The 23,930-nt window shown below is 35.7% G+C and overlaps 1 protein-coding gene across 2 annotated transcripts in view; it reads left to right on the top strand.

Annotated features, from left to right (window-relative positions):
- The window catches only part of zgc:171482 (zinc finger protein), a 127,456-nt gene that overhangs the window by 18,738 nt on the left and 84,788 nt on the right, over positions 1–23,930 (top strand). For both annotated transcript variants that reach the window (XM_051915887.1, XM_051915886.1), the window contains exons 2-3: positions 15,461–15,565; positions 23,758–23,850. In XM_051915887.1, the coding sequence (XP_051771847.1) occupies positions 15,461–15,565; positions 23,758–23,850 (198 nt within the window). The remainder of the gene's footprint in view (positions 1–15,460; positions 15,566–23,757; positions 23,851–23,930) is intronic.

Genomic DNA, 23,930 nt, shown 5'->3' with positions numbered 1-23,930 from the left:
ATCACAATGTCTTGTGCTAGCTAATCAAAAAAGCCTTTCTTAGCTAGTGCTAACTGAAAAAACAAAGAAAAGGGTAAACATTTGGCCATTTTATGCTATATAAACTATTTATATGGACACTGTTATTTGTGCTTCTGTCTCATTTTTTCTGATGTGAGGGTGTGTGGCTGATAAATAACTCACACACTTGACATGGCATATTAGTGGAGCTGCTTTTGTTCATGATTGCTATTTTACTGCACAAGAATGATGGAAACAGGCCGATAGTGTTTGCAGCAATACTGCACATCATTTAATGTCACTGAAAAGGGGAGAACCTCTCTTTCTTTCAGATGTTTTAATCAGCAGTGAGTCAACCTGTGGGACGGAATCGGACAGGAAATGTTCCTAATTGCGACAAGAAAACGAAGCAGATGAAGAGATTTCTGAAGCTGCTCCTCTTCTCGATGGGGTTGGTGGGGGAAGAGATCGCGAAGGGAGAACGGAGGCCCAGATCTCTTTCGTCTTTTAGCTGATGTATTTTTAATGCTTCCCTGGTGCTGGTGGATGGGCGAAAAAAAAAAATTCTCATCAACTTTTTAGGGTCGCTTTGAAGAGATGTGGCTGTGGGATTCGGTGCCAGTCGTGGGAGCCTGAGGCTTTCAAGCCTGCCAACATTAATTTCATTTACATACACGTTTCTTTACCTTCATATCAGAGTTTTTACCCCATAGCGACTGATGCTCTGCTGGGTGGATTTGGGCCACTTTGAAAAAAATAAAAGATCTTTGATACTGTAACCCTAATCCTTACAGTTGGAGTGCTAAAGCATGTAATAGTGCTGATTATCAGATTACGTGGAAAGCATTTAGAATAACTGTCTGTGTGCATCTTCACTGCAGCTGACAATCAAATAATCCTCTCTATATCAAGCACAAAACAGCACAGCTTCATGATGCTTTGCATCATTTGACACATATAGCAGCACATCGAGCATTACACTCTCCTTTAAAAGAGCATTTGTAATTTGCCATTCTAGAGCGTATAAGCACATTTATTTAAAGAGGCCTAATGATATCATGTGGTGGGAAACTTCAGCTCATTTACTGTGCCAGCAGATGTCTGCCATCATTCTATCGTTCAGCTCTGAAGGTCACTGACTCTGCCTAAGTAGGCCTGATTCTTTTTCGATACTTTCATTACTTTGTAGTAATATTTCTTTGTTCATTCCTATTATTTCCATTACAGTTAAATTAACTCTTTCCCCGCAAGCTCTTTTTTTTTTTTTAAGTTGCCAGGCAGCACCAGCATTATTGATCATTTTCACAAAATTTTCATGGTCCCCAGAATATTTTGTTGTATATCTGAACATACAATATATCAAAAGAAAGAAGAGAGCTTTCTTTATGCACACAATAATAATCTTTTACTTTGTAATCCTTTTATTTTTAATATTTGTCATGTTTGTGTGCTGTTGCACGTCCCTGTGTGTGTAATAAGCAGAGTGAACGCGCGTTGTGTACCTGCCTATAGGCGCATATTACTAACTCGCTCTTTAAATAACAACAACAAAAAAATTGCGCCATTGACTTTAGACCAGGTTTCAGTTCAGCAGTCTATTTCAGTTGCCTCAAAATAGCAACGCGCCAACAATGCGCCTTAACACACCTCGTTTTCAAACCAGCACACCCATTGGCGCACAAATAGGCACAAATGCATTTGCTATTAAAACAACGTGGCGCAGGATGTGATATTAATAACTGCGTCGGGCTGAAACTAGCAAAAACACTTGCGTCATGACTGGTGCCACATTGCGCTGGGTGTATGATAGGACCCTTAGTCTGGATGGGATTCAGAACGATGATCAAACATGAATTGAGTAGATCAGGTCCATCAGCTCCTTCTAAGCTTCACAGTCTTTATCTCTTCCTATAGGTCGACATTTCATAATGTTAGGTATTTTTGATTTATATGCTGTTTAATGTTTGATGATCGTGTTATATTACATGTGCATAAGCAATGCTTCTATCGCTTTGTTCTGCATCTTCTTTACCTGTGTTTTGATCTGGAGATTCTGTACTCTTTCAGAAGATGTGTAAAAGCGCCCCCTACCATATAACAATGAAAACATGGATTGTCGGAAAATTTTGTCAATGGTGTGGAAAGAGTTAAAAACAAGTCAGAAACCACTTTATATGGTGAAAATTTGAAACTGATAACTGAGACTATTCAAGAGTTCCTATAAACGTGAAATGGACTTTCTCTGGAAATTGACCATTTTTCTTGTCTGCTGCCTTTCACATCATATTTTAGGATAGTCGCTAGTAAAGGGTTTTGGACTGTGTGTTCTTGTGGTGCCATCTGCCAGTCAGGATAGCCAGAAAGTCACTGTCCTGTCCAGTACTCTATAAATATTAGATCAATAGCTTACTTTTAAATTAGAAATGTTGCACTGGCGACTCACTGGCGACTCACTGAAGTGAAATGAAGTTGAAGTTGAAGGTAGCTACTAAAATTATTAAAACTAAAACTCAAATAAAAATATAATTATATACAACTATAAAACTATAAATAGAAATATTAAAATACTAATAATTAAAGCACATGACAAAATTACTGAAACTAAAATTAAAATGGAAACTGAAAATATAAAAATGAAAGCTAATTCAAAATATAACACTGATTAAAAAACACTAATTTGTAACATTTTGTATATCAACAAAACATTTAAGTAAAACACTGACTGAATGTTATAGAAAAATCCTACTCAAATTATAAAACTGAGATCAGTAATATACAATAATGAACTATTTCTAAAAATAAATAGCTTCTTTTTTTATTATAAAGCCAAACTCTACACAAATCCAAAGTTATATATTACAAACTGACCGTAATCTGGTCCCAAACACAACCAGGTGGTTGGTGGTTAAAAAGCCAGTGAAGCCACCTGCAGTGAAGATAAATGAAACTCTGTCTTTACTATGTTGGACCTGCGTGCTCTTTTGAACAGCAAAAGTTATGAATACCTCAGCTGTGATTAAAGCGATGCATGAACTTCTGCATCCACAAAGGAAGGGTGGCCCATTTCTCTCTGTATCTTTCTCCCATCATCCATCACTGCTTTTCCCCCCTGTGGAACACCTCACTTTACCAAGAAAACAAGTGTGTTAGTCCTCTGTCTGACAGTAGCATGAGGTGAGAGGAAAGAAGCGAGAAAGAGAGAGCTGTAGGGGAGGAATATAAAGCTGTTGGTGGTTTCACCACATAGGCTGTGAAAAAAAAAAAAAAACAGAACAACATCAGCATGTCTGTCATGATGGCATGACCTCCCCACAGTCATGGCCAGCTGTCAAGAGAGCAGGAGGCAGATGGGAGAGGGAGGTATGATGAAGAGGAGGAGGACTTTCATGAGTAAACTGCTCTAGACACATGCACCACGTCCCACAGACACCAAAATCATCATCATCACGACTCTCTGATGTGTGGTCCATTTACACTTATGCAAGCAAACGTGGATTTAGTCTGGAAAGAAATCTTGTGGGCTGTTTTGTGAGTCTTTCTGTCTGTCTGTCTGTTTATCTACCTATCATTTTTCGAAAACAGTCTTAACATCCTCTAAACTGTAAGTGTAATTGTCACAACTGTTTGCTGGAACATCAGAACCCTATTGCATGACTACAAAATAACTCTCCCAAAACATTTAATTCATGCTTCAAAACATAGTTATTGCTTTTGGTTTAGGTTCACATTAATGTTTCCATGTCTTTTATTTTGTAATTTGTCATAAGGCTTGTTCGAGATGCATCGGCGCAGACCGATCAGCGTATGACATCAAAGACCCGCGAGAGCGATTGGAGAGCATACGACTCCTTATGCTTTTAAATCACTCTCGCAGTACTTCGATGCATACGCCAATCAGTCTGCGCAGCGCCGATGTATCTCGAACAAGCCTATAGTCATGTCTCCTGTTTCATGTCATGTGATTCCCCGTTTCCCTCATGTGATCCTGCCATGTGGTTCTTAAAGGGAACCTATTATGCCCTCTTTTACAAGATACGTCTCTGATGTCCCCAGAGTGTGCATGTGAAGATTTAGCTCAAAATACCCCACAGATAATTTTTTATAGCATGTTAAAATTGCCACTTTTTGGGGGTGAGCAAAAATGTGCCATTTCAGTGTGTGCCCTTTAAATGCAAATGAGCTGCTGCGCTCGGCCTAAGAAGGCAGAACTTCAAGAGCTGATTCTCCGGTGTCAGGATTCAGTCAGGACGCACTATAATGTCAGAAACTGTGAATATATGCTGCATGGAGATAGAACAGGTATAGTTTAGTTTAATTACGGTTATAACTTATATTGTCTTTTTGTTTTTATCCACTATATTAGTACAAGCCTGTTTACCGATGAGTTTTATAACGTTTATTGTACTGCACACAAAATATGAAGCATCAGAAAATCACTGTAAGAGCTTAATAAAACAGTGCAAGTGTGCATTAAAATATTATCCATAAACTCTTTCTCTCTCTCCCTTGCATTATCATCAACATACACAGCGAAGTACACAGAAACACTCATTACAACTAACAGTAAACAAATACATAAAGACATTATGCCTTTTCGGGTGGTGCTTAATAAACTGGTAAACTTTATATCTGTAAATCAACTCCGATGAACTGTAATAAAGTGCTCTCACCTTCATTACTGCCGTATCCAGTATCACTCTGGAGGCTGTAAGATGGATCACGAACAGTTACTGATCTATCCTTGAGTAACAAATTTTTAGCACAACCTCTGTTTTGTATTGTCCCTTTGTATTGACATTCGTTCACAAAGCAGTCCGGTGTGAAATGATTCGCGCAGACATAAACAAATTTCGGTAGAGTTGAGGGAGAATTTTCTTCGAAAACAAAATGAATCCATCTCGTCTTCAGCAGCTCAGATTTCGGGAGTAAATTGAGAGAGCTATGTGGATTAACACATCCAGCTACGGAACACCTAAAACGCTTGGGAGACATTCTCGTCAGTGCAGCAATGGCGGACTGTACAACTGGCTGTGAACTCGCTCAGGGCGGTTCTGTGTTAAAACGGCAGTGTCTGTCAACATTTGTGGGTGGGGCTTGTGGCTAATGTGATGTCACATTGCCAGGAACCTGCAAACGGCTTGTTCTGAGACACTGCTTTATGATTTATGGGGATTAAAAAAAAGGAGTGGTTGGATTTTTATCATTATAGGGTGGTTGTGTACACACACTGTCAACCAACACACATTTATATCCAAACCAACAATTATGCAAAAGTGAATTTTGCATAATAGGTCCCCTTTAAGTTCATGTGTCAGTTCTGGCTTCTCATTGGTTCATTGTGTTGATTACTTTCAGGTGTGTATTGTTATTTCATTAGTCCTCGTGTATATAAAGCCCTCATGTTTCCATTGTACTTTTGTCTAGTTTTGTTTCTATATAACCGCCTGTTGGTGAGTTTCTGTTCATGGTCTAGTTTAGTCTAGTCTAGTTATCGTCTGTGTTTTTTTTAAAGCTTTTGTAATAAAACTGCACAGTAAATTGGCCAATATTTCAAAAAAAAAAAAAAAAAAAAATGTTTTTGTCATTGTGTGAGCCACAAAAATGTGACAAAAAAACAAAACAAAAAAAAAAACCACTATACAAGATTGTCAGTTTTGTCTGTGTATCACACTGAGCTTTTTAGATACAGATTTCAATAATAGGTTAAAAAAAATGGGAAAAGTCAATACTGAAGTACACAAAAAGAAAACGAGCATTTGTATTTATACAGTACATTTATTTTTTTTTTAGAAATGTGTTACATGTAAATTCACAGTTGCTTGTTCATTTTTACACACTCTATTATGTCTAACACCACCACACATTCTTACATATCTTCATATTGCTCCTCCACAACAAGCAACTGTGAATTTTCAATTTACATATAACACATATCTACAAGAATAAAGTAGCTGCTGCTGTTTAGGGTTGTGATGTTCCTCCATGTTCAAAAATGATAGTGTTTGTGCTTGGCAAACTCTGTATACAGTATATGCTTCCAAACTTGTTTGGCTGATTGGTACAGTAAGATTGTGATTCCTATTTCATTAGAATGGCAGGCCTTTTGCCAGTTTAGCAGACATTACAAATATTGCATGTCAAATGTTTATGGAATATACATGTATGTCTGACAGATTATAATAACTCAGTGGATCATTTTGCATGTGATGGCTCACACGATGAAAGAATGTTTAGAAGTTGTGAAGAGTTTGACAATTTCACTGAGAATCAACACATCAGTTTTGTTCAACAAGCCATGTGCATTTAGTTATAGTGCAGACAACTCTTGCACACATGCGCCAAAACACATGCAATTTGCTTAAATCAATAAGAAATTCAAATCTGATGTGAACAAGAAACTAATTGTTCAGAGATCTGAACTTATTGTTTTGAGAGAAAAAAAAATCTCATTCAGATCTTTGCTTTTCAAGTTAAAAATGATGGGTTGCTGCATCCTGTTTTAATTCTGCATCCTGTTTGCTGTTTCAGACTCACTCACTCAATGGTTGTAGTATTAAGCAAAGCAATACTGCACCCCTGTAAAAGAGATTTTAATTAGAAAATAATGTGACAAAGATTTACATGTACATATTAGTTAGAAGTTATCATTATTAATATTACAAATCACATTATTTTAATAGTATAGTAACGTACATTCATATCCCACACCTCCAGCAATCTCAATCATATAGAGCTCATTCCATCTGTAGTCGTGTCCTTGATAGAAAGGTGCAGATAAATGTTTTTTGAAGATTTTTTTTTCTGAGAAAAACATCGTGACTGCCTAAACACTTTAAAGGCTGTCTGTGTTGTTCTAAGGAAATAAAAATTCAAACTTATTAAATTAGACTAGCATCGAGGTGCTGTGAGAGATCACTGATGTGTCACAATATAATTATAATCACAGAAAATTAAATTGTGTGTAACAGGTTCTGTTTCTGAATGCACACGGAGGGCTTGTTTTTGGAGCTCAGATTGAAAGAAATCTTTAATGAGGCCGCAGAGTGAATCAGAAATAAACTTTATTATGCCACATAATCATTTTCCTCCTAGGTTATTTTAATTAAGACTCTAACATCTGGTAGAGAAAAGCATCCATGGAGCGAAAGCAAATGTTAACTCATAAGTCTCCCATAGCTTTACTACTGGCCAAATCGGATTCATTTTGCAACTTATTCTGGTTAAGAACAATTTATACCCACATATAAATTGGCCAATCACTTTATATTCCTTTTATGCGAAGTTCAGGGACAGATAAATATGAAATCAGAAACTAAAAGTGAAATATATGGGTATGCTCAAGGATATCTCATTTAGTTGCTACTAAGTGAATCAAACAACACTCTTGAGGGAGAAATTCAATAAGAATGAATTGTGCTTGCTAATAATGTTGTTTATTTGCTCACATTGTCAGCATTGTTTTAGCACCAGATAAACTAAAGGAATTATGCAAATCAGGTAATGGCGCCTACAAAATTAGTGCTCATTACAATTTGCATGGGATTTTACCTAACTTGCTGGCGGATTCCTAGTGCTATTGTAAAGAATGCAACAGACTACTTACTACAGCGGTTCAGCATTGCCCCAATGCTGTGATCCACACACCTCAATCGTCTCCTTTGCATGCCAAAGTGTGCTTGACTACACTGTGTCTGGATATATCGTCCCCTTGGAATTATAAGGTTCTGGACAGTTTTGAGATATTGAGCTTCAAAGTTTTTGCATTCCATATAGCAAAAATTATATGGGGAACAAGTTTCTTGCAAACATGAAAATGACAGGGACCCTAAATGTATTCTAAATGTACAATATCAGAATCCTCTCAAATTTGTAAATGGGGATTTTTGGAATGGGTCAAATGCAGATAGAACTTTCTAATTCTAAAAAACATTTTTCACTTGGTTCTATCTCACAAAAAATTAATTGAAGCAATAATTTTCAAGAAACACAATCAGTTTGCTTTTAATTTGTTTTAAAACATAAAATTAGTGTTGTAACAATGTGTTGACATGCATGAGAAAGTTAAATTTAATGGTTTTTATGACATTTATTTCTTATTTTTTAAATACTTTTTTTTTTTCTTGTTCAAGTTAAGCATAAAAGGCAGTGCTAAATATTTTGTCCAGTGCAAATGTTAAATTTAGGTAGGAATATGATGGGTAATTTAACACATTATTGCAGGAACCATTTAAATTTAAGTTTCCTTTTGTTTAGACAGAAAGCAGCTACTGTAATCTATCTGAGCAGGACTTTATTCCACAGAAAGTGGGACAGGTAAAAGGGCTTTCTCTCTAGACATCAGTATGGCTGAAATAATATGGAGCTAAAAATATGACATAATGATCTGAATTTGAATTGTGTACATTTGAATTATTGACAAGTGTCATTTAACAGAATTGAATATTAAGTGCCTAAGGCTAAATAAATGAAAGTGAGCTGGGCAGCGGACCAAATCAGTCTCCCGACCAGCGGGATTTCTCCGATGGCCACTCTGGGCCTGTGGTCATCCCACAATACAAATAATGTTAAGTTATCCTAAAAAAATATAGGCTACATAAAAACCTGACATTATCCTGATGGGACCAGCTGCACTGTCTAAAGTGAGCAGAGATAACCAGTATAGTCTGGCTGATCTGACAACTCCACAAGTGAAGCAAATCATTTGACCTTGTGCAGTCTTAAAATGGGTCATTGCTGGTTCAATGGCTCACTGCTTATTAAGTTATTTTTATTTATTATTATTATTTATTTTTATTAACACGACAGTCATCCAATTGTGTTTGTTGGAGTTTGGAGTGTGAATTAGCCTTTAAATGCCTTAATAAGCCTACAATTTGCATGATATTGAGCAGAAATAAATCATGTAATCGCGCCTGCTATGTTACACATATCTGAATGATCATTTGTGACGTTCTTGGGCTGAAAACACCAGGGAGTGAAATAGCCTAACATCCATCTTCGATAACAGAATGCAGCAGAAATATAGTAATTATAGAGTTTGTGTGACTGTTACGTATGCTAATCACTTCCATACTAAATATACTTTATACTAAAACAAATAGGCGTAGCAGAGACCCACAGAGATAAATGTCTGGCATGCTGAGAATTATTGCTGCTCTGTAATTGGCCAAAATGCAACGTTCGACTTTTCCGAGATCCTCCACTCTTCCCTGTGGAACCCGGAAGTTAGACCTCTGACCTACTTTCAGTACGATCTGAATTTGGTTTTTTGAAAACTTGAAGCTGTATTTTTAAGAAGTGAATATTTGCAGTCAAAGAATTCAGAACAAAAAATACGCTGTTTGAAAATACAAATGTAGAAAATTATGCCATAAAAAAATTAAATTTCAAATGTCCAGGATTCAAGTTTAAAAAATTTAAATTTAAATCTGTATAAAATGGCACTTAATATTCAATTCTGTTAAATGACGCTTGTCAATAATTCAAATTTACACAATTCAAATTCAGATCATGTCATATTTCTAGCTCCATAAAATAACATGCTAACATTTATTGTTGCAATTAAGGCCCCATCAATTAAATTATTGACTATTTGACCTTTAAAGCTTAATATTGTAAAATTTAAGATATTTTAAGACAAAAAAAAACTGCAAGAAAATAGACAATGCTTCAGCAAATGTGTTTAACAAAGTTTAATAAACATTGTTTCTCTGACTATATGTAAGTAAAAGTATTTCACATTTAAAATAGTTAAATTACTTAAACTATGCAACAACTCAGTATTTATCAACAATGTCAAATTTAACATTTCATCTCACTTAATGTAGTATACATTTTAATCTACTGTGCCATAGCGTAGAGCTTTATAGCTACATAGATACAGCTCAGTACAAGTACACAGGATGGATCAATGTTAAAACATAACCTAATAATACATAACTTTCCCTCGTATGGCAATGACGTGACTGGAATAAAGCAAATAGACTACAAAACCCGGGCCTATCCTCTTAATAGCACTGCCGGCTAGCATGGTGTCTAGCTGAAAATAACTCCTCAGCAATAGCTACAGCAAAACACAAAAAGACTGTAATTCCCTGGAATTTGGGCTACTGTCATTGAGAAAATAGTGTTTCCGATCATGAGGTTTTTAATAAACATCGCGTTGTGTGAAATTATTTAGTCTTCACTGATTTAGCGTTTTTCTGCGCTCTCTTCCGCTATCGCAGAGCAATTCGGCGACATTACAAAGATACAGCTGATCCTGATTGGTCCTCGTGTGTGCATTCGAAGTACTGATTGGCTCACGCAGATAGAACCTTATAGTTTGACTTTGTGGATAGAACCTTTTTGTTTTCTAAAAAAAAGTCCCAAAATGTACACAACTTAAAAAAAGAAACATGACATAATGTAAATAAGTTGTCACAGAATATGAATATGTGAATAACTCAATTTTAACAAAAATGTCAGATAGAACCTTGTAAGTCCAAGGGGATGATATGTTCAGTTATTATGATCTTCTCCATCATTTGATGAAGTACTACTGCCATTTTTATTAGAAACTGTACACAAACATCTCTTTGAAATAAAACTCTTAAAGATGCACAATATGCACATATTGGTACCAAATTTGTTAATCTAAATGTAAAAATATGGGAAATTAGCATGCATTTTAAATATAAAATATTAACAGGTGTTAGTTATTTAATTGTGCATGCTAATATTACCTATTTTTACATTTTGATTACCTTTGCCGTTATCTAACACTCAAAGTAAATCTTCAAAAACACTAATAATTTAATAACACACTTAAGCAAATCTAAAGATAAATAATTATTTTCATACTGCATTATAATGCTGTGATGCCTTTTTCTCTTGTAGCATTTACTGTAAAATGATTGATTTTATATATATATATATAATTTTTTTTTGTGGAATATTGCTGTATTTATTATAAGTGTGTCACATACTGGTTTGACTTGATAATGCAGATAAACGATTGAAAACGTTAACACAAGATGACTGAGGGACTCAATCAATTCCCTATGGACAAAATCAAGTCCTGCCCTACTTTTTTTCTTGTTTGAGAAGCCATTTCTCTCAGATATATAGGGAAAAAAATACTATCACAACTTCTGTTTCATGCCAAATTTAATATTGGTGCATCCATACAAATTTGCCAGTTGTTAATAGCAATGTTAAATCTGACAGGGAAAAAAAAAGCTTTAGCGAGTCTCATTTGCATAGAAAGGACAAGAATTTCAATTGTATAGTGAAATGCTATACCAGCACATATAACAGGTAGGCTTTATGTTGAAATACTATGTGCAACATTTTAGTGCACCTGGATATCTTCAAAGATTTGCACAGGTTCTGGACTCTCTATTAGCTCCATACAAGCAATCAAATAATGACAGTCTGTATTAATTCAGGAGAGTACTGAAGATAAGGTCCAGTATGTTCCCAGCTGTCACGATGAGAACCATCTGATATCTCATTGTATGCTCCATGTTCCGCCAGTGGCTGATTATTTTGGCCTTTATCTGAGATTCTTGGGTGCTTTGAGTCATCGGTGTGACACATACTGTCAGGCTGATGTGTACCCATCAGTCCCTGCACACTAACTGCACCTGAACTCCTTAGCTCTGCATGCGGGCTCTTCAAGAATCAAGATTAGACCACACTTGAATTCCACAAGTGCAACCTCGACACTAACCACAGATTGCCATGTCTCCAACACTGTGAATAATTGATTTTGCACATCAGAATCACCCTCACTCACAGATGGCGAAAGAGCAATGTTGAATTCTCATGACACTTTGCTTTTCAATTATACATCGAGGTTTTGGTTTGATGGGCGGTTTCGTCGAATATCTTATTCATTCTTGAGAGATCATGAGCCTACTGTAGTTTTCTTCTGTGATAAATGCTGAATGCTTCCTTTGACTTACTCTGGTCCTGGAGGGCCACTGTCCTGCAGAGTGTAGCTCAAATCAGCTCCAAAACACCTGCCTGGAAGACATTAGTAATCCTGAAAACCTTGATTAGCTGGTTCAGGTGTGTTTAATTGGGGTTGGAGCTAAACTCTGCTGGACAGGAGCCCTCCAGGAACTGAGTTTGACACCCTTGATGTACAGGAACAATGGGTTGTGAAACATCTTTTTTTTAACCATCATTGTTCTCGGTGGGAGAGAAATCATCCCATGTTTCCACACTGTTGGTCACATTCTGTTTGACCTTGAGAAAGGCAGGTCATTTTACACATTGCATACTGTAGCTCTTCACAAACTGTAGCCTGTGCCAATGACTGGAAAACATTCTGTTCTCAGCGGAGAGTGAAAAATAGATGAAATATTGCCGTTTTCAGTGCAATGAATGCGAAACTGCTCACTTGAGTTGTGTTCCCAAACGTGAGCATGTTCCAGATATAAAGGTTTTTCTAAAAGTTGTACAACATGTATTAGAAAACACTCAAGCTAAAAAGGCAGCATCAGATATAGAATTCATGGATAAAGCAATCCCAGAATGCGCTGCAATTAGATCAGTGAAAAAAGTCAAGAGAAATATTATGAGTGTGCTAAATTACCAAAATCAAAAAGACAGAAAATTTATAGAAGATACAGAGTAGAAGATGTTCAGATATTCATAATGACTTTACATTATTAAAAACAAGACACTCAAAACATTAATTCATTATAAATATGTTTGAATGAGGCATCGGCAAAGATGTGCAAAATAGTGGAGTTTTAAAAACTTTACAAAATATTTTATTTATTATGTATTTTTTAGGATTGTCAAATGTTAACTAAAGAAGATAATACAAACCCTATTTCCAGAAAAGTTGGGACGTTTTGTGAAATGCAATAAAATCAAGAATGTGTGATTTGTTAATTCTCTTTAACCTTTATTTAATTGACAAAAGTACAAAGAAAAGATATCCAGTGTTTTCACTGGCCAAATTAATTGTGTTTTGTAAATATAAACAAATTTTGATTTTGATGGCTGCAACACACTCCAAAAAAGTTGGTACAGAGGCACTTTTACCACTGTCACATCACTTTTCCTTTTAATTACACTTTTTAATTGTTTGGGAATTGAGGATACTAATTGGTGAAGTTTTGCCCAATCTCGCTTGATATACAACTTAAGTTGCTCAACACTATGTGGTCATCGTTGTCTGATTCCCCTTTTCATGACGGGCCATACATTTTCGATAGGAGTCAGATCTGATGGCCAGTCAGTCACATCCACATGTGTCTATGAAATCATGCTGTTGTAGTGCATATGCAGAATGAGACCTGACATTGTCTTGATCTAACAACCATGGACTTCCCATGAAAGATCCTGAGGGCAGTATATGTCTCTGTACAATCCCGATATATGCCTCCACATAAATGTTATCTTCACACACATACGAGTCACCCATGCCGTTTGCACTGATGCACCCATATACCATGACAGACGTTTGCTTTTGCACTTGTTGCTGCTGAAAGTCTGGATGGTCACTTTCATCTTTGGGACTACGAACTCAACGTCCTTTTTCCCCCCAGAAACAAGCTTAACCGTGGACTCATCTGACCACTGCACACATTTCCACTGTCTTTTGGAACATATGAGATGAGCTTAGTCCCAGAGAACTCACTGGCGTCTCTGCATAGAATTGATGTATAGATTTCTCCTTGTGTAACAGACCTCATGAGAATACGTATGTATTTTTACATAAAGTGTGGTTCTACCACACGTACATTTACTTACGTTTTCATACACACAAAAACGTACAATATTGACGTATTTATAGCACTAAAACGTAAAAATACTTACGTATTAACAGCAATAAAATGTAAATCATTTACGTATGCAAGTGTGTGAATTCCCATGTATTAATATTAAAATTGTGGCATTAATGTTTTAAATCTGTTGAATGCAATTGTCATATCAATACATGTTTTTAGTCTAATTAATTGAATGCAGTTTACCCAACTACTTAATATGAAATAACATTTCTGTTCGTGACTCAAGTGCAGCAATTTCGGAGGATTACATAATGTTAAACAAGACTACACTTTGAAACCTTAAAATGAATACATTTCTGTAATTGTTTAACCATTTTGTAATATTTAGTTTGTTTGCTGTGCAACACAGAAGGCGTTTTCTCCTATGCAGCGACTGACAATACAACCATAAGATACACCAAAGCACAACATAAATTCACAAATCACATCAATTTTATTTGTTCGCTGTACTCCATATCTTTAGAATCCATATGTTTGTAAGGAACAGATCCAAATTTAGCCGTTTATCTGGCGATATTTATCTTCATTCTCAGCAGTGACCGTCACAGTCAAAGCCTGCGCTCGTTATGATTCAAATTTGAAAGTTGCGCCCTTCGAGAAGTGCTACGACATGGTTTACGGCACTGATATCGAACGCTCATTGGTTCTCACCTGCTTCGTCACAGATTGCGACATGCCGTGTTTCAGTGGATTGACATTTGAAATGAGTGAGTGCGTGCCTTCACGGAGAGAAGCTGGATTTATAATTTCATGTATTTATAAGTTAAATTCTGCTCTGTACCCTATATAAAAAAAAAAAAAAAAAAAAGCTATCACCACCAGAGAGGACTGCGTCTGCAACTCATCATTTGAACTACTTTTGGTACCACTTTTGACATTTTCGCAATAAATAAATTATTGTGATTACGCTTGTTTGTCTGTTATTCTTTTATTTATAACAGTATCGTTTTAAGAAATGGTTATGGGTCGGTTTAGGGGTTGGTGTAGGATTAGTGGCTTAAAATATCGTTTTAATGTTACATTTTTGGTCATTTTCCTATACATTTCTGTCCATTATGTTTTATTCTTTTAACATTCTGTATAAAATGGGTATGTATAGGTTCGGGATGGGGTTTAGGGATCTTACATTTATCTACAAAATGATAAAAGGGAAATTATACATATATCTTTATGACATGAAAGATTTCTAAATATTTTTACGTTTTAGTGCTATAAATATGTCGATATTGTACGTTTCTAAGCGTACAAAAATGTACGTTTTGTGTCTTTGAAAGTTACGTATTAATACCTACGTATTAACAATGAGACCAGGCTGGTAACAGAGATTCAAGTTGCATTTCTTGATGCAGTGGCAGACTGTTCAGTGACACTGGTTTTTCATAGTACTCAAAAGCCCATATGTCTGTATTTAACACAGCATCATGACAGTTTCTCATGCAGTGCCATCTGAGGGCTCAAAGATCAGGCACATTCAACTGAGGTCTCCTGCCTTGACCTATGCATACTGATAATAAAATTTGGCACAAAGTGATAAGCAATAAGATTTTTAAGCATATATTTTCCCAGCAGTGAGAGCTCTAATGCCTTTATTTCAACTATGCCACTATACACATATTCATGTAATGAGTTCTGTGAGTTTCACGGTCCTTTGTGTGTGTGTATTTGTTCAGATGAAGTCTGCCGGAGCTGGTGATGAAGGACTCTTCACTGAGAGCTACTGTAACATCTGCAATGCTCAGCTGATCTCCGAGTCCCAGCGTGTGGCACACTATGAGGTAAGCACTCACACACACACACAGACACACCAGTGACACACATTACGTTAAAAGCAGGCCTCATCAATTGATCATCAGGGATGTAATAATCATTTGTAACCTAAATGCTTCTCTCATGTATCTTTCAGCCGCTGCTTTTAAAGTTGTAATGCAGTGCACCTTTCCTCAGACCCACAACCCCTTCATAAGTAACCCAATGATTGATCATTAAATAATCATCCTCCTGCATTATTTACATCTCTCACGCACGGTTCCTGAGAACACAGAGTACGCAATCACTAGATTAATGAGCGCGCTAATGAGGACAAACTCCTTCACACAAAATCAGTGTAGCTGAGGGAACGTGTCTGTTCAACAGGATCGTTTGGCCAGATTGGTTTACGAAGAGAAGCCAGCAAGATATATTCAGCATTACGGTAACACTTCAGGTCTTCTGTCACTGATCCCTGCGATCCCTCGTCTAGAGTAAACGCTCTCAGATGTCACAGAGTGAGGCTGATGTCCTCACTTACGTGTGAACGAAGGCTGGATTTAATTTATTTAAATAAACATATGTATTTGCCCTCAAAGGGCTTAAATGGGAGATTTTTAGCCATTCAGAGGAACGGTCATTTCAACCAGCTGTTGCCAAGTAGACTGAAAATGATTAATCCAAGTCAGAATTTAGTTCAAAATAATCAAGGAATGTTTTCCACAATGTTTTCCCCTAAACTAAGTCAAGAAAAAATATTTTTAAATGAGCCATGGACAAAGCTGTGCATAAAAAGCTGATATTCAAAGTTGAATTTAAGTTAAAAGATATATCAAAGTTGGAAAAATAGTATTTTGGAAAATGTTTTAGACTTTAGGTTTTAACTAATCATTTTATTGAATTCTCTGGTTTTTCAATGAAACGAATCATTGGAACATACTATTCGAAGGTCCGTAGTGATCTCAATAGCAGAGATGGGAATTATAATCAATTTTCTGATTTACTATAAAGACAAAATTCATATGACTCATTTATTTAGAAATAATTTCAGTAGTGTGAAACAAACCTATTACCACATTTTTTAGGAAACTTAATGGGCAAATAATGATGCATTAAAATAATTAAAACAATATTTACAATGTTAATGTTATGGTTAATTAATTTTTTTTTAAATAATGTTAAAAATAAAAATATTATCTGATATATTACCCTGCCCTACACCTCAGATACACAGCAGTTTCCCCAGTATCCAGAAAGACTGCTGTGTCCTGAAAGAAACTCCAAGTGGATGAACTCGTCACTATGACCAGTTCATTTCAGGCCCTGAATCAACCCGGCCATTTCCCCAGAGAGGCCAAGAGAAGGAAAGGGAGAGAATGAGAGAAAAACAGAGAGACAGATAGAGATGTTCTGTGTGATAACATGAGTCTGCCGCACCACAGCACACATTAGAGCCGTTCCCCTGGGACTGAGCCGCACCAAACTCTCTCCACCTGTCAGAGCAACTTTAATGGACTTTCGGATATCTCGGGGCCCTTTCCTCTTTCAATTTCTCATGCTGTGTGTGAGTGTGCGCGCGCATGGCTGATAATCTGATGGATAGCTAACGGACATAGACTAAAAGCTTGGGTTTAATGTCTCATCTCAGTCTGGAGAGAAACCTCGTTACCTGTCGGCTGCCCTTCACTCTCTGGACTGGATGCTTCTGTCACCTCCATATCACTGCATTGTTTGTCCTGTCCATTTCTCCATTCTGCTTTCCTTTTCCTCACTGTTTATTTCAGTTTTCACCTGCTGTTCCTGCCTGTCTGGAAACAAAAACAAAAACACATACAGTATACTTAAGACATAAACATCTTGGATGACATAGGGGTTAATAAATTATCAGGAAATTTTAATTCTGGAGTGAACTAATCCTTTATATGAGCAATAATCCTTTATATCAGCACGACTGTGATTCGTCACAGCGTGCTGATATACAGCCATATCGCACGGCTACGAGTGTGATATTGCGTTTATACAACAGTTCAACATCACAAGTGTGTAAATAAATAAGAACAACAATGGAGTGTCTTTAAAAACACTCTTTTGTGAGGAACTACTTCTTCTGTTACGGAATCAAATCTCAAGTTGACAGTTTAACAGTTTAGCCCAAGCCTTTGTTACTAATTCCAAAACATCACTTTAGAACTAGTAACAAAGGAATGTTGAGTCGCTTAATTGAAACTCATTGTAATATGTAGAGTATTATGAGAGAGAGATCGCCTGAGCGAGTGCATTACCTGCATCTAGCTGATATTCTTCAGGTCAATCTTATATTCATAATCACAAAATCAGTTTGTCCGCTGAGGAAAGCGATATCTTTGTCTTTTTAAGATTTAAGACATTCCCATGACAGCGCCAGTCAATGCATTTGTCAATTGCATCTCGTAAGATGTTTAAAGTAAAAACAATGTCTCATGTTTCAGTCCAATTCAATATAAAAGTCTTTGTGACTGACTCACTCACTCATAAAGACAGTCTTTGCCACCATCCAATGGCGTATTAATGTAAATTTCACTGACGTTGAAATCACTAACGGACTCTTTCTTAATACCAAAAAATATCTCAATACGTGGCGATACTGGTAGAATATTGCATGGCTGTAAAGACCTTTGGAAAGATCCATTGAAAATTTGAAAGGGAAAAAAAGTCATTACAAAAATAAAAAGATTTTTACATCTAACATCACTTATCTAGTGGCTAGGAAAAAATATGCTGTCAATTTAACACAAGGTAAATGTTATTCAGATAAAATTTTAGTAATTTGCTTTGGCATCACAATAACAATATAAGATGTAATATGATGTTTTTTTTTTTGTTTGTTTGTTTTTTCTCACACAGGGTATTGTATCTTTATACATAGAATTATACACATTATATTGCAAAGGGATCATCAAAAAAGTTTGCCGTTATAAGCAGTATAGCAAAATCTCAACCACTTTCAGACACTTTTTTATTGCCATATGAACATACTGTACCATACTGCTCATGCACTACTGGCACTGTGTACTATTTCAAATCATTCAAATACCCCCAAACTTTATCATTTGCCCTGTCTCCTCTTAAATCCTCAAATCAAATCTCTTCCCAAGACCAAATTTTGCCTCGCTCCCTCAGTGTCTAGTCTTTACCTCATTTTGTGTGTATCAACGGCTCCTTTCATTCCCTCTCAGCACTGAGCTCCTCACTGGACCATTGTAATCCAGTCTAACTGCTTCAGAGACAACAGAGACTCTTCTCTCTCTCTCTCCCTCTGTCTCTCACAAAACTCACCCTGAGCCCAGCTGTACCTTCACTTCCCTCTGAGTCTTTAACTCACTCACACTCCTTCCACACACTCTCATTTGGGTAGGCCAATATATACTGTGGAATGGTAAAAATGTGTCCACCAGTAGAAATCTTGCTACAGTATGCAGTTTATACAGTGGCAGATATATTTGCAGAGATTTAATATTTTAGCTGTGGTGCTTTAAAGGGGATACATTTCGAGACTATCTTTTTGAGAGGGGTTTAGTGTTCTGACAGCCTGTCAAGCACACTAAAACCTTCCTGAGAAGTTTCATCTTTAAATTCAATCCCTTTACTCTTAAGCATCAGTACTTCTGTGACAAATTCAACAACAAATTTCAAACAATGTTTTGGTTTAGGAGTGCTGAACATTTTCATAGGGGTTTCTTTTCTTCATTTATTACTTTTTAATTAACATTTAAACAATCCATTGTGCATCCAAAACATTCTGTAGATGCTAATGTTTCTAATACCCAATGGTTCATTCGAGTTCATTTGATGAAAGACTTTCTAAATTATTAAATCGTGTTTTAGATTAAACTAGTGCACATTCCTTACATATTGAAAGACAGTTTTAATGAACATTTCTTATGAATATTAATAAATCAAACGAAGAGCCTCAGAAAACCATTTTATACCTTTTTACTGACTAATTATTCAGACAACTTGCTGACTACTCAATTTTGATATGTTTCGAACAACCATAGTAGTAAAAAGGGTTAACCAACCATCTAGATCACCTATAAACCACGTAAAACCAGCTATACCTTAGGCTTGCTAGTGTTGTTATTGTTGCTAAAACTAAAACTACTAAAAATTAAAAATTGTTAACTGAAATAAAGCTGAAATTATAAATATAAATATTAGATGAAAAGCTTAAAAAACGCAAATGATTTGAATAAAACAAGCTTAAGTCGAAGTACTAAAATTGAAACTGAATTGAACTGTAAAACTGAAACTGAAATAAAAATAAATTAAAGCTAAATAAAATATAAATTACAAAAGCACATCAAAATGTCTAAAATTTAAACTCATATTAAAATAAAAACTGAAACTCTTCATGCTCAGCGTAAGCCATTTCTTGAACCAGCAGAACTCACCTGCAATCTGTTCTTAGTCTAAACTTATATTAATCACTTGCTTAATACCCACAGATGCTCACATTCCAGTTTTTAATATCTGACATATTGCATATTACATTACAAATTCAAGCTATTCATCTTAAACCCATAGTGTTATCAGAGCATTAACAATTTGTCCAGGTTTGATTGCCTATCTATGCAAATGTGGCTACGCTCCAAAACCTAATGAGTTGTCTTGCTGCGTACTGCCCACATCTACCTGAAACAGAACATTGTAAGTGACTAATATGAACATTCTACATGCACTGCAACACCACAGAAACAGAGCTCTTCACATGAAGCAAACGGGAGATTTGGCTCACAACTGATTTCGAATGAAGTTTTCCGTATATGTTACTAAGCTAAATGATCGAATAACCATAAAAAGTACATAGAGCACAAATAAAATAGTCATTTTAATTAGAGTGGGGTCACAGTGCTATAGACCAATTAGTCAGTTAGTGAGGTTAAGTAGTTTACCATTTCAGAAATAGTTTTTTCTTTGAAATTCTTCCACTTTAAAGCACTGCTGTTTTAATACATTCAGCTCCTTTTGAGTGTCCTGCCACACATGCTGTGTTTTTAAGATGCTGTGATGACTTAAAAACAATCCAACTTTTAATAATCAACCTTGTTCAGCTAATGCCTTATATTAATTGACTTGTCGAAATGTAATTTTGCATATGGTTTATTTTAAGTTTAAAATAGATTTCAGTTATTTTTTCAACTCGTTGGATTTTTTAAAACATATTAAAAAACATATTTATCAAAGATATTTCTCTTATTCATCAAAGAATCCTGAAAAAAAATATCACAGTTTCCACAAAAGTATTATTCAGCACAAGTTGATAATAATGTTTCTTGAACACCAAATCAGCATAGAATGATTTCTGAAGGATCATGTGACACTGAAGACTGGAGTAATGATGCTGAAAATTCAACTTTGTCATCACAGAAATAAATTACATTTTAAAAATATATTAAAATAATAATAATAAACAGTTGTTTCAAATTGTAATATTTCACAATATTACTGTTTTTGCTGTATTTTTGATCAAATAATTCAGCCTAGGTGAGCATAAGAGACTTTTAACAAAAACATTTAAAAATCTTACCTCAAACTTTTAAACAGTAATGAAGAACACATACAATACTGTCTTTCAAATTAGTCAGAAAAAAAGAGATTTCTAATAAGGCAGTGTAATGTTTCTGCTTACTGTTTGAAACAGCCTTTACATCAGTAGTGTGCCTATAAAGACTTAAAATGATATCTAGGTAGTCTCAGCCTCAGACGTCACGTCCACGGACCGTTGGCTGAACGTCTGATGCATATGGCACACCTAACTGGAAACAATTCAGGATTTTCGAAGTCGTCATCTGGTTGGTTAAATTCTTCAGAATGTCTGGGAAACGTGTGTGTCATGTTCTTTAATGGTCCGCCGGGAAACAAATGCCATAGCACCAAACACCCTCGTGGAAGAAGAACAACTGTGTCAACTAAACGCTAAACTAAATGCTGGATTTTCAGAAGTATGTGAAGTTTACGGCTCCATTGTTGCAGTAAACTTGCACAATGTTCTTGAATGAGTAATTTATTAAATGCATGTCGGTCTGTTATTGTAGGGACATCGACTTCACATTTTCAACGGTGACTGGTTGAGTTACATGTCAGTGAAACATCCTCTTGGGCGGTCCTTGAGCAGTAGAGTCCAGACCTTCTGCCATCAGTCTGAAGGTCTGGCTACGCGAGACTAATATCTAGGTAGCTCAGGTTTTGGAACAAAACATCGTTTTAGTTTACCTGTTCTGTTAATACAAACACTTCTGCTTGAGGGGCACATCTCTGTAATTGATAGTGTTAATATGTTCTGTGATCTTAAAGAGACAGAACTGAAATGTCATACTGCAAGCCTTTCATTTTTCTATTACATTTTAAAAGCCGTATTTTAAAATATATCCTCCCTCACTGAGCTCAGGAAACAGCTCTGTATAAACAGTGTGTGAAGTGGAGCGTTTTGACGCAGGCCAACTTCAAAATGAATAGCAGCTCTATGTTTGTCATCATGATCCACTTTACATCTCATATTCTCTCATATATGGCCAGATCTCATATTATTATCTAGTATAGCGTTTGATCAGGGTAGGTTTAAAACGGTTACCCGAGATACCGCCAGTGCAAGTGAAATAATTTGAAAAAGATTCAGTCATAACTGAAATGTTCACAGCCTGGACATTACTGAACCTTATAGCAGGAACGGTAGTTTTTTTTTTTTTTTAAGGTCACTGGGGCTTTGCTCTCCTGGCCCACCTTGACTATTTGATATGTGCGTGGCTGTAAATGTTTTGAAAGCTAAGTAGTCACATGCATTTTTCAAAGTTGAAGCGACTGCCAAACACTTTGGTATGCTCAGATTCCTATGAAATAATAAAAATGTTTGGGTGAAGTAACAGAAGACAGCAGTTAATATTTAATGCATATAAGAAATAAGAAAATATATACATACATATAAATATAACATAAAAAAAAGTCACTTTAGATTAGGGTCCAATTCTCACTATTAACTAACTATTAACTACAGCTTTTATCTCAATAAACTTCTAATTGCTGCTTATTAATAGTTAGTAAGGTAGTTTAGGTATTGGGGAGGAATTGGGTAAAATTAAGGGATGTAGAATATGGTCATGAAGAATAAGGCATTAATATGTGCTTTATAAGTACTAATAAACAGCCAATATCCTAGTAATATGCATGTTAATAAGCAACTAGTTTATAGTGAAAGTTGGACCCTAAACTAAAGTGTTACTAAAACAATATTTGTTAGCAAAACAACCGTTCAAATCCCAAAAGTTGATAAAAACAAAACAAAGTTTGTACGTGAAACCAGAATGTTTGAAAAATCAATACAAAGCAGCTTTACAGGCACTGCAAACTCTTTTATAAAATCAGTTTGACAGTGGAGGAAAACCTGAGGGAATATATTGTGTATATGTATAATGATTGACAGACCTGCACAGCCACTACAGATCATTAAAAAGTGAACAAGCAAACTCAAACGTTCTGCACGAAAAAAGACTCTTACAAAATCAAAAGTTTATTTTGAATACTTTCAGTAAAGTCAGAATGCATCAAAATTATTAAAGCAATTTTTTCTAAAAGCAAAAGTATGTTGTTATTAAATATTTATTGATTGCCAAGCATAGTTCAGTAATGCAAATTGGATAGTCAGTCATGTATTGCAGAAATAGATATGTGACCCTGGACCTCAAAACCAGTCATAAGTCGCACGGGTATATTTGTAGCAATAACCAACAATACATTGTATGGGTCAAAATTATCGATTTTTCTTTTACACCAAAAATCATTAGGATATTAAGTAAAGATCATGTTCCATGAAGTTATTTTGTAAATTTCCTACCATAAATATATCAAAAATGTATTTTTGTGAGTGGATATGCATGGCTAAGGACTTTTGGACAACTTTAAGGACATTTGGACAACTTTAAAGGTGATTTTCCAGATTTTCAAATAGTTGTATCTCGGCCAAATATTTTCCTATCCTAACAAATGGAAAGCTTATTTATTCAGCTTTCAGATGATGTATAAATCTCAATTTTAAAAAAATGGACCCTTATGACCCTTATGGTTTTGTGGTCCAGGGTCACATATTTACTGGCTGATCTTTACATTAATGTCAATTAAAGTGATAACACATTGATCTCCATTATGTTTATACCACTCACTCTTTCTGTCTCTTTCTCTCACACAACAGAGCAAGAAACATGCCAACAAAGTGCGTCTGTTCTACATGCTCCACCCAGAAGATGGAGGACCACCATCCAAAAGACTGAGACCAGACAATCCGGTATTTTTTCTTAAGCTATCAAAATAAAACTTCATTTCAGATTATAGCCTTCTATCTCTTTCTCTCTTTATGTACAGTAT

Source organism: Ctenopharyngodon idella, chromosome 13, assembly GCF_019924925.1.
Source record: "Ctenopharyngodon idella isolate HZGC_01 chromosome 13, HZGC01, whole genome shotgun sequence".
Taxonomy (NCBI): domain Eukaryota; kingdom Metazoa; phylum Chordata; class Actinopteri; order Cypriniformes; family Xenocyprididae; genus Ctenopharyngodon; species Ctenopharyngodon idella.
This window is presented reverse-complemented; position numbering and strand designations above follow the sequence as displayed.